This window comes from Rhinolophus sinicus, linkage group LG11 (assembly GCF_036562045.2).
Source record: "Rhinolophus sinicus isolate RSC01 linkage group LG11, ASM3656204v1, whole genome shotgun sequence".
Taxonomy (NCBI): Eukaryota; Metazoa; Chordata; class Mammalia; order Chiroptera; family Rhinolophidae; genus Rhinolophus; species Rhinolophus sinicus.
This window is the reverse complement of record NC_133760.1, coordinates 17,002,201-17,014,058: the sequence shown is the minus strand read 5'-3', so window position 1 is coordinate 17,014,058 and position 11,858 is coordinate 17,002,201. Positions and strand designations below refer to the sequence as shown.

At 58.2% G+C, this 11,858-nt stretch overlaps 1 protein-coding gene across 4 annotated transcripts in view; it reads right to left on the bottom strand.

Annotated features, from left to right (window-relative positions):
- Positions 1-11,858, bottom strand: part of CBFA2T3 (CBFA2/RUNX1 partner transcriptional co-repressor 3) — a 95,629-nt gene that overhangs the window by 7,321 nt on the left and 76,450 nt on the right. For all 4 annotated transcript variants that reach the window (XM_019742676.2, XM_019742677.2, XM_074314450.1 and 1 more), the window contains 6 exons: positions 8,177-8,358; positions 7,310-7,533; positions 3,398-3,483; positions 2,574-2,772; positions 1,966-2,034; positions 241-431 (listed from right to left, as the gene is read on the bottom strand). In XM_019742676.2, the coding sequence (XP_019598235.2) occupies positions 241-431; positions 1,966-2,034; positions 2,574-2,772; positions 3,398-3,483; positions 7,310-7,533; positions 8,177-8,358 (951 nt within the window). The remainder of the gene's footprint in view (positions 1-240; positions 432-1,965; positions 2,035-2,573; positions 2,773-3,397; positions 3,484-7,309; positions 7,534-8,176; positions 8,359-11,858) is intronic.

Here is an 11,858-nt window from a genome sequence, read left to right as displayed (position 1 = left end):
ATCTGCCAGCCTGGGTGTGAATAATGCCCCCCGCCCCACTTCCTAGGGAGTGACTGGGGCAAGCCTCCTCCCCTTCGGAGCCCTCAGTTTCCACATCTGTACAATGGGGACATCCACAGGCCCTGCCTCACCAGTCCGTGTGGGGTCAAGAGAGTTCACAAGGCTGCCAAGGTCAGAGCTGGGAGGAGGCAGAGGGGCTCAGGACCTGGAGGTGGTGTGGGCTGCGGGGCGGACACCTACCTCACTGGAGTCCTCCTGCTGGTTGATGACGGTGAGGGCATCCTCTGAGGCCTGCCGTCTGGCCTCAGCCAGGGCCCGCTCCATCTTGGCGCGCTCCGTGCTGATGAGCTCGTGGGCCTTCCGCTCGGCATCCGACACGGCTTTCTGCAGCTCAGACATCGCCTGCCGCTTCACCTCATTCACCGCCTCCTCTGGAAAGGACACTCGGCTGTGGTCACATGGGCCAGCCTAGATGGGTCTCCCGGGCCTCCCTGTCCATGGCTTGCGTATAAAGGACCATGTGCATCCCCGCACTCGTGTGCAAACATAGTCATGGGGGAGATCTCCAAACTCACCCTCTCCTGCAGGGTTCTCAAACGCTAGCGTGCTGTGGCACCTCAAAAGGGTAGGGGCCAGGCCCACCCCCAGATTCTCATTCAGGAGGCCTGGAGAGGGCCTGAGAATCTGCATTGCTGACAAGTTCCAAGTAACGCTGCTGGACTTGGCACCTACTTTGAGAACCACAGCTGTACTGTTTTGCCCCAACGACTGTCTGTCTTCCCCTGCGGTCCATCCAGAATCAGTCCAGAATGCCTGGGTTAGGGCTCTGCATTGTTATTTCCCCCCAAAGCCCTCTATTATGTCCTCCACACTCAATACCTCTGCCCACTCACGTCTGAGGATTCAGAGTACCCACTGTTCTTGCTGTGGCCAGAGCATCTGCTGAGATTACATTGCACCCTCCAACACTGGACACATCATGGCCCCCAGCCCCCACTAAACCACCCCCAATGGCCTTTCAGACCTGCTTCAGTTTACCTGGCAGTGCCGTCCTTGCAGCATTGTGTGAGGGAGGCTGGGCTGGGTTTCCGCAGGGCTCCCATTGAAGAGGCTGAGACAGACCTCGGCCTCCCATGCAGTGTTTGCACACTGTGTGCTGGCAGTGCCAGCTGCAGCCGCCTGCCCCCACGTCAACTGCCTGAGCTCCACATGGTTGGCACCAAAGGTCGCATAAGGCCCTGCCACAGGCCAGAGAGAGGCAAAGGGGACAGGCCCAGGGAAATAAGGGTCCCTGTCCTCCTGTCTAGGCCTGCCCCCTGCCTCGCTCTAAGCAGCTGCTGACTGTCTGTGGCCCCTCAGCCTCCAGCTATGGGCTGGGACCCTCCCTTCTCTGTGCTTTCAAATTCCTGAGATGGCCTCCCTCTAACTCTCCCTTCACACTGAATCCATCCGCAAAGCCAAAGACACCTGGGATCTTACCTCTTTTCTGCACTGCCACCACCCCTTCTGAGCTCCTGCCTGTCTCTCTCGCTGCCCCCTGGCTCTGGCTTTTGCCCAGCCCATCCCTAAAGTCTGTTCCCACGATGCAATAAATGTCCCCCACAGCAGTCCCCTGTTGCCGTGTTCAACGCTATGCCCAGAAGGCCACACGAACTCCAGCTCTAAGTGCCTCTCTCATGTATGTGTGTGTCTGGGTCCATGCATGTGCATGCTGGGCCTGAGGCCCTGCTTGCTCTGCTGAGGCACGGTGCTATTCCCCAGGAGGTGCTGGGTGGCAGTCGTCCTACCCTGGATACTGAAAGCACTGTAACCCTGCTGGGAGCCCCGTCTGCGAAGCTCTGTGAGCTTTGCCCTGAGCCAGGGGCCCAGCTAAGCAATCCACCAGACGGAAGCTCCTTGCAGACAGACAGGGCAGGAGGGTCTGAGTCCCAGCCCCCAGCTCCGTCTCCCACCACCCTCACTCACCAGCTTTCCTCCAGATCTCCTCGGGCATGTAGCTGGAGAGGGTCCTAGGCATGAACTCCCGGTGCACGTCTGAAACACAAGGACTAGCGTCACACACAGGACGGGGTCACATTCCGCTGGGCCACTGGACCATGGCATGAGTGTGCTCTTGGTGGGGGTCCCAAGAAACCCATAGGTGGAAACATTGTATCATTTCTGGGATGAGGGCAGGGCAGCATCAGGAAGGGGAAGGCTCTGGAGCTGAAGACCTTGGACTCAGCTGGGAGCTGGGCCCAGCCTGAGCCTCTTTTGGTTTCCACGGTCATCATCCAGGGGATGAGTAGAAAGCATCGGGTCCCCCCAGCTCTGAGCCCCTGGCCCACCAGAACTGTGAGTCTGGGCTTCCTAGTGGGTCAGGTGGTATCTTTGCGCAGAGCAAAAAAGGCACCTCTTTTTCAAGTGAAACTGTTTTGGGTGCTATTTTATTGCAGCGCCTCTATAAGGGGTCTGCTCTCATGGGCACTGGCTCCGTCCTGTATCCCAGCTTCATGTGCCCCACAGGCTCCCTGCACTACCCCTGTGTGACTCCCTGCGTTACTCCCACTGCCCCTTCCCCAGCCAGTACGCACCTAGCTGAGACCCCTCTGTGCCCGCAGAGCTGCTGAGAGGTCGGGTGGGGGTGGGCGCGGGGCCCTTCTTGGTGTCCTCAGCGTCGCTGTAGCGCCTGACCCAGTGGTTGAGCTCCTCCCGGTCAGCCTCCTGGCACCGGCGCAGCACCGTGAGCGACCGCCGTGTCTTCTCAGCCATGTCCATGATACAGTTCAGGAGCTGCCGGTGAGTGGTCGGGCAGCCTGAGTGTGGGGCTGGGGAGGCCCTTGTCCCACACTTCTGGGCCTTGGCCAGCCTGCTGTCCAAGAGGGCCGGCCCTGGGGGACTCAAGGCAGGGGTATGAAAACCAAGCTCTACTGCTTGGAAAGATCCCTGAACAGCTGAGGTGGGGCTGGAGATGGCCCACTGGTCTCTCCCCAGAACCCCCAGCATTGAGGGCACCTCGTTTGAATGCAGGGGGCTCAGGGACCTCCTTTTAAACCTCGAGGTACGGTCTGTCCCGCAGAGCACACCCGGCCATCACCACCCTGAAGACCACACCACACCTTCTGCCTAGGCTTCCTCCCAAAAAGGGAGCAGGGGTGAGGATGACCCTGGAAATGGTATTGAAGGGGTCCCATCCCCATGCCAAGTGACCTTCCCCTGGGAGACTCTCTGCAGGGGCAGAGAAGGGAAGGTTCTAAGGGGCTGATCAGAAGTGGAAGGCGGTCTGAGATGGTGCCTCCCCCAGGCCCCGCCCCATGCCCCCCAGGGTGGGCACAGAGCAAAGGGGAGCCCACGTGAGCTCTGCCCCTGCAGCCCCACAGGTTGCCATGGCGCCCGTGTCCCTGGCCTGGACACTCACGTTGTTGAGGTGCTTCCATTCCTCAGCCCATTCTCGCTCTGTAAGCCTGTGGTCAATCACTTCCTCTGGCCGAGACCCGTGGACCGCTGCAGGAGGGGAGTGGATGCTCATACTCCACCCCACACTCCCCCAAACCCTGCCCCATACTCCCCCTGCCCCTCCACAGGCTGTGCCCACCCAGGTAAGACAGAGAGGGTAAAGAAGGGGACCCTGGGTACTGACCCTCTGCCCACTGCCCTACAAGTGTCAGGAACAGGCCTGGCCTCTAGTCAAGGCTCGGGAGGAAGATGCCCTTGTCCCCATCCCTTGCTCTGGCTTTGGTCATCCTTCCCCCACATCCCTGTCTCCAAATCCTGTTGCTCTCACTCTGTCTGGCCCCTGCTGCCAACTGAGCTTGCCTCAGACTGCACTTCTGGAGCCTCACCACTGCTCAGAAGCCCTCAGGGCCTCCATGTGACTGCCTAGCTCCAGCCCAAGCTTTACCACTTCCTTAGCCCTCTGGACTCCTGTGTATCTGTCAAAGCCCGAGTCACAGGCCCCCTCCTTCTCAGAACTGGGCCCTTAGAATTTCTTGAACCCCGTGTATCTCTAGTTGTTTAGTAATGGTAGGTGCTTCCTTGTTTATTCTTGGTCCCAATCCTCCAACAGGCTGTGTCAGTACACAGGCAGGGCTGGCATATCCCGTTCTCCTCAGTGTCCACTGGGCTAAGCTCTTAGCCCGGCAAGTGTTCCAGCTTATCTGCTAGGTCTCCAGTGAGCTGGTTCAAGTGTGGTCTTCTGGGAGACAGGGGGTGTTGGGGAAACCAGCAGTCTTGACACTATTCCCCATGGGACCTGGGACCCCCATCTCACCTCTCCAGGCTTCAGTTTCCCTACCCTGCCTACCTCTGGGGGTGTGAGATGACTTTTAAGAAGGCACGTTGGTGGAGAGAGCCCGAATGCAAACAGGCTCTGTGCCAAGTGCTTTATCCCTTGCATCCCTGTGTTGACCTCCAAGGGAGGGTCTGCTATCATTCCCAATTTATAGATGAGGGAACTGAGACTGCTTAAGGGGAAATGTTTGCCCAAGGTCAGCCTGAGCAGAGCTGTGCCCTCCACCACTGGCGGGTGCAATGGGGTGTCCTCCACCCAATCAGAAACAAAACCACCGTGAGCTGTGAAATAAGCACAAGTGCAGCAGCGTCTGTTCCCACCAGGGCTCCTGTGGTTTTTGACCCACGGAATGCTCTCACTGCTGCTGGTTTGGGTGCCCCTGCTTGCACTGGGGGACCAATGCCCATCGATGCTTTGGGGTTGTGGTCTCTCTATTTAGCCTTTTTCAGCCCCTAAGGGTCTTTTAGGCCCTGAAACCCAAAATGCCTCCCCAGATTGCAGCAGGGGTGGGAGGTGGTGGCCACAGTCCACTGTCCACGACCCTGCTCTGCTGCCTGCAGAACCACGGCCTGCGCCAACGCCCCAACCAAAATAGTGGCTGAGATCTGCCCAACAGCTGGTGTCTATTTTTGCATTAGCAGAAGCGGGTGGGAATAGCACCTGCCTGACTCCACCACAGGGAGCCAGACGCTGTCACCTGCTGCCTGGGCCCGGGCCCTGGAAGCTTCCGCAGGGTGGGGGCAAGGAGGCCTCCTTGTAGGGAGCGAGGCCTCTGCTGACCCTGCCTCTCGGCCCCCCATTGGTGCTCTGGGCCTCTGTCTCAGGGGCGGCTGTTTCTAGGTACACTGGGGGGTGGGGGGGCCCTGGGGGAGGGACTGATCTGTTCATCACTTTGCAGTCAGGCAGATGTGGCTAGAAGACTTTGGGCATGTTAGTTATGCTCTCTGGGCCTCAGTCTCCTCATCTGTGATGTGACCGTGCCAATATGTCACACACATATCGGAACACATCAGGGTCCACTGCCTTCAAGAACTGAGTAATGGATACAATGCAAGTAAGAGGTGGGTGCTGCCTCCCAGCCTTGTTGCCACTATTATTAATAACAGCTGGGTCTCACAGCACCCACTGTGCACTGCGTGAACTTCCTCCATCCTCACACGACCCTGAGGGGTGCGACTCCTGTTAGACCCAGCCGACAGAGGGGGAAACTGAGGCACGGAGGTCATGTGACCCACCCAAGGGTGTACTGTGGGGGAGTTGTGGGAGCTAAAAGGACCAGGCAGTCCCAAGGTCTTGCTCTCACCGTGAGACCTCCACTCCTCCCTTCAGTGGCTGGGAAGCACGACGCCCAGCGTTCCCGGGGCCTCCCTCATCTCCTCTCACTGCAGGGCTCACCCAGTGACCATGCTCTTACGGATGTGGTGTTCATTTTTGTCTGGCTCCAAGAGTAGGATGGGCATGTGTGGTCAGTGGGGCTCAGTGAGAGCTCATGAGTCCTAGAGAGTGCCCACTTTCCCTCACGGTGCCCAGACACACCTGCGGGAGTGCCTTGGGGCCAGCAGGGTCTGCAGCTCCTGTGACCTGGGAACCCCACATGCCAGAACTCGCCCACCCACCCTGCCCATAAATGGGCTCTTTCTGGCTGGCCTGTGCATACCACCTGCGATTTTGCGACTTATAGGAAATGAACATTTGGTCATTCCGATGACCTAAATATATTTCTTATATATGGTCTTCATCCAGGGTTCCTGGCTCACAGCTCCCCAAACCCTTGGAATTTCCTAAGTGTAGAGAGTAATAAAGGTGTCTTTTGTTAAAGTTAATGAGGTGACTTTGGAACAGGATGGAGGCTGGTTGCCCAGAGAACCAACCACGTGAGTAAAGGGTTGGAAGTTTCAGTCCCAGCCCTCACCTCCAGGGTGGGGAGAGGAGCTGGAGGTTCAATTACCAACGGCCAACGGTTTAACCAATCATGCCGAGGCAATGAAGTCTTCATGAAACCTCAAAAGTATGGGGTTTGGAGAGCTTCTGGGTTGATGAACATGGAGATTTGGAGAGAGTGACTCACTCAGAGTGGGTATGGAAACTTCACACCCTTTCCCCATATCTGTCCCTATGCATCTCCTCCATCGGGCTGTTCCTGGGTTATAACCTTTTATAATAAACAGGTAACCTAGTAAGTAAATGTTTCTCTGAGCTCTGGGAGCTATTCTAGCAAATTAATCGGACCCCAGGTGAGTTTGTGGGGAATCTCTGATTCATAGTTGGTCAGTCAGAAGCACAGGTGACACCTGGACTTGTGACTATCATCTGAAGGGGGGAAGGCAGTCCTGTAGGACTGAGCCCTTAACTGTGGGCCCTGATGCCATCTCCAGGTAGATAGTGTCAGAATTGAATTCGATTGTAGAACATTATTCTGGTGTCCAATTGCTTGGTGGTATGTGGTAAGCACCCCACCATGTGGAAACTGGGCCCAGGACATAATTTACTGCCCTTCCCCTGCCCTAACTGTAGAGTTCATCAGCCTCCCCTTTCTTGTCTCTATAAGGAGATGAACACACTTGTGCAGAAGCTGCAGGCGACTGAACGATGTGTGCCTGGCAGACAGCCAGAGCCCCTCAAATTGAGTGGCTCCAGGTCCCCCACACCCCATACCTGCCCGTACCTGCCTCTGTCCAGCTGGAGGCCCCAGGACCAGGCACATCTACAACCCTGTCCCTGGGGAGGGAGGGGCCCTCCTGAGCCCTCAGGGTAGGCATGTCAAGCTGCCTGCCCCCCAGATGGATGTTCAGGAAAGATGGCTCTTTCTCAGCTGCTTCCCAGCGCAGCCCAGCCAGGGTAGGGCTCCCCTCTGGGCCTTGGGGCCAGCTCCCCACTCAAATCCTTTCTCTACACCCATTTCCTCTGCATCCTTCCCGGACAGACACATGTACACAATAGCTCTCAGATGTCCTCCCCCCCACAGGCACACGACTACTCCTGCCAACATGCATACATGTGTCCCCCCGCCCCGCCCCTGCCCCCCAGCACACTGCTCACCGAGTTGTCGGTGGCGCTCCCGCAGCTCCCGTGGGTCAGGGTGGCGGTAGGAGTCCCGGGAATGGTGGGCCAAGGCCATGTCCTCCAGGCGGTAGTGTGGAGGCGGTGTAGGGTGGGGCAGCCCATTGCTGGGGCTGAAGCGTTGGGCAGGGCTCAGGGTGCATGGTCGTTTGCTGAGGTGGTCAGGGTGCATTGGGTCGCGGTCTGACCCATTCTCTTTGGTCCTGGCCCAGAGAGCAGGTAGGGAGCCAGTGGTCACGGGACCAGGAGCCATGGGTAGAGGTCCAAGCAGGAGGGGTGAGAGGGAGACAGAGGTGGTGGGCAGAGAAAGGGAGAGACAGAGACAGAGTGATTAGACCAGTCCGCTGGGGGCCCAGCCTTGACTCCACCCCTCATGTGGAGGCTCCGGGGCCCAGTGGTCAATAAGCCTGAGCTTCTGTCGAGAGAATGGGGAGAGGGAGACACCCTCTCCTAGCAGCAGGACCAGCACCTGTTTCTGTCACCCAGCAGTGAGGGCCAGCCCAGGTGCCTGGGGACCTCACGCTGCTGGATGATCAGAGTGCACGTCTAGCACAAAGGGAATAGCCATAGGATTTCCTCCAGACAGACTCCTTCCTGCTTCTTTTCTTGTCCTCAGGAGGCCTCACCACAGCCCAACAGGCAGCCTCTCGGAGATTCAGCCTGTGCAGTGGCCTTGCAGGTTAGGCTGAGCTCTACCAGCCTGCTCACTAGCTGCAGGCGATAGTATTGACCTGAATGCTCTCAGCCCTAAAATGAGGGCGCCAGCTGAGCTGTGGTACCAGAGGCAGCTCTGGACCTGGTCCCTCCACTGTCTCCCTCCCCAGCCATAGGAAGCCCCTGAGGTACCTGTCAGGTGTCCTCCTCTTGCCGTTCTCATTCACTTCCAGCAGGAGCTCCGAGGAGTCAATGGGGGAAGAGGCATTGGCATCCAGCAGGAGCTGCTCGTGCTGGGCCAGGTACTGGGCAGGGGTCTGCTTGGCCAGGCGGGCGCAGTGCAGGAGTTCCCGCTGAAGCAAGGGCAGGTTTGCCTGTGGTGGGGAGAGAGGGGGGCTTCTATTTGCTGCTAATGGAGTTCAGAGCATGAGCGAGGGTGTACAGCTCCGCTCTGATGCCAGGCAGGGAGGCCGATGGCCAGCCTCGCTGTGTGACTTTGGGCAAGTTGCACGACCTCTCTGGATCTCAAGTTCCTCCACTACAACCTGGGAATGAGGGCAGGAAGACAGGCTAGGCAGGACTATGCCCCCTAGGGCATACAGTGATTTGGGGTGCAATGGGATTCGAGACTCGAGCCCAGATCCTGGTCTCCCAGGCTGGGCCTCTTCCACTTTACCGAGCTCCCTCCCACGGTGGCATCTGGGCAGTGTGAGGAGGGAACCATGATGAGGATTCCTTGCCTGCACCCCATGTAAACCGTGTGGAGGAGGAAACTGAGTTTCCAAGAGAGGAAGTGGGCAGCCCCCCCCACAGCTAACTGTAGATGGAGCAGGGAGCAGGACTCCAGTGTGTCTGCCCCAGACCCCCATGTGTGCTGGTGGGAAGCCCCTACTCTCCCACTTCCTGGAAGTTCCCAGCCTGGCCTTGAATGAAGCTTGGAGTTCAGACTACGCACATTAGCGTAGTCTGCATCATTCTGAGCAGTCACACAAGTCACCGCCTGTGGCTGTACCACCCATGGTTCTTATAACCATCGGGGATGGACATTGCAACTTGGCTTCACATTTATTGGTAAGGATTCTAGGGCACAGGGGGTGAAATGCTATGTGGGATCGGGTGGGGCATAGGATTCCAATGCAGACCCTGCCTGTAACAACTGTGTGTAATGGCTATTCCCTCCTGCCTGTGCCCTGTCCTGGTTCCAGGGCCTCCCAGAAGGCACTGCTGGGTGGCAAGTGGGCTCCTCACGCGCCTTCCAAAGAGCCTTCCGAGAGCCACTGTGGGGTGGGGGGGTGGGGGGGGAAGGCTGGATAGGGGCCCAGCGGCAGGCCGCTTGGGAGAGCCAGAGTTCTAAGTATTTGTAAATAAATACAAGTCTCCAACTTTCTCATGGCGTTTTCAAAGCTGCCACATAGCCCTCTCCTGCCTCTGCCTCCCCAGAACTCATTAGCGCATCCACCCGGACCCGATCAAGCAGCCAATGCAGTTTTGTGCAGCAGCGCCTGCTGCCAGGCCTGTTTTTCTATTTGGATAGCTGAATGGGGGCCAGCCCGCCATCTGTCGAACACGTTAGGAGCATGAGCTGGGAAAGGAGGTCCCGGGAGGTCTGCAGACGCCAAACATCCTCCTCTCCCTCGATGGCCCCTCCTCTCCCATGCTGTGTCCCCTCGGCTGGCCCAGCAGGGCGGGGACAGCACAGGCACCGGCTGGGCGCTGTTAGGGCGGTAGAAACATCTGGATTCCTGGCCGGCTGGAGCCAGCTGGGAGCCGGGACCACGGGTGGAGGCTGGCCGGGTGGGGCCGCCTCTCCCAGCTTCTGGAAAGCCCCACCACTCAGCTATGCACAATGTTGGGCTCAGAAGAGGGTGCTGGGGACCCAGGGTCCCTGCGTGGGGGGAACAGGGACCCCAGCCCAGAAGGAATGAGTGGAGACTGTGGAGAGCCATGTCTCACAAATTCCCGTGGGGCAGCAGTCTCCACTGTGTCCCCAAAGGCCCAGGATGCCAGGAAGGCCTTGTCACTTCTGTGCTAAACAGACTAAACTGGTCTCAAAAAGCTCTCTGGATCACAGTTCTGCCATCTGACGGTTCTGATGATGCAGAAAAGACCGGAACTACCCTCTTCACAGATGGGCACTCTGGAGAGAGGGAAATTGGTGTTTGCAGAAACAACCACAGTGTTAGTTGAGCTGACGCTTCCCACGTAACAAGGATTTACGATGTTTCTGCTGCTTCGCCAAGCACTTCATCTAATGCCCACTCAGGCTGCATGACTGTGGGCCCTGTGGCCAGCCCACTCTATTCTGCTGGGTGATCTTGGGCAAGTCACTTTAACGCCTCTGACTTCTGCCTCATCTGCAACTGGAACTGGGAAAAGCTCCTCCCGCTCCTCCCGCCCTGGGTATAAGAGGCTCCTGTGAGCTTCGTGCAAATGAACACATCCATTCCCACCCCTGTGAGGCGGGTTGTCGCTTCCCGGTGATCGGGCAGAGGACAGAGGCTGGAGTTTTGCAGAAGCCTACCGCTGGAGCTGAGGTTTGAGCCAGGTGGTTAGCCCAAGCTGCCCTCTCAGCCACAGTTCCTGCCTCTGCGCAGTGGGACAGCTCCAAGGGCTGCTGTGAGAGTGCGTGGCTGCCGACCACACAGCGCGCCTGGTGCACTGTGAGTCCTTAGGAAGACGCCAGCACCATGCTAGCAAAGGTCACAGAGGGGGAACCGAGTTGGCCCAGTGGGCTGAGTAGAGGGCACTTCTGCTGGGTTCCCCCACAGTGCTCTGCATTTCACAGCAGCCAGGGCTTCTGCAACGAGGTGGTGGGGGCCGCTCCCCAGGCAGGACCATGGGGCCAGGCCTGAGCCTCGTCAACAAACCCTGGAAACAGAACTGGCTGCACCCCAGGAGCTCCACGTCACTGAGAGGAATGGACTCTGTGACCTTGACAGTCCCACGGCCCAGGGCCCTGGGTGGGATCCCAGGCTCCAGGCATGGCGGGCAGGCCCCTTACCCTATTCCCCTTGCCCTATTGGGAGAACAATTGAGGCATGAAAGCCCTAAGAGCATGTGAGAGCCACTATGGACAGAGGGGAAACCGAGGCAGAGAGGTACCTGGGCAGGCAGTGATAGGCTGGGCGTGTCCTGCCTGGTGCCTCATTGGGGTGTATCTGGAAGGATGCTAGGGTGTGACGTGTAGTGGGCAGGGGGCTGCAGACCTGGCTGGGGTGAGCAGGGGACTCAGATGTTGGCCCTGCCTCTGCTTCTCGGATAAACAAGGGCAGCTGATGCGGGCGGGCGGGACATCTGCTGTAAATATTTGATCCGACAGAATAAGCAGGCGCACTGTGTCCCCAAAGATGGGGAGCGGTGGAGTCAGCAGTAAGTTGAAAAGAGGAGAGAGAAGGGAAGGGCTCCTAATGAATTGCAAATGACTGCCAGATGGGCCCAAACCCTGCTCCATGCCAGCAGCCTCTTTGTCACCACCTCAGGAGTGTGAGCACAGTGGGGTGTGGGCAGGAGGGCAGGAAGGAGGGAGGGAGGGAGGGAGCAGATGTGGGGGCACGACATGGGGTCCCCTTGGTGAGAGACTGCAGGGAACAAGGTGCTGGTCTGCGGCATGGCCTATGAAGGCCAGGGGCGGGGGATGGGGGTGGGGTTGGAGTCTGATAAATCCAGGTTCCAGCCTCAGCGCCATCGCTCCACCAGTGGGGCAAGACCTCAAGGCCTCAGTTTCCCTGCCTGTTCATTGGGAATGGTGCCTGCTGGGGGTCAGCAGGGGCAGCTTTGAAGAGTTTTGCTAAGCATGCCTCGTCTGCAGAACACTTTTAATTCCCCCGATGAGGATAACCAACATGTATTGAGCCTGTGCCCAATTCCTCACGTG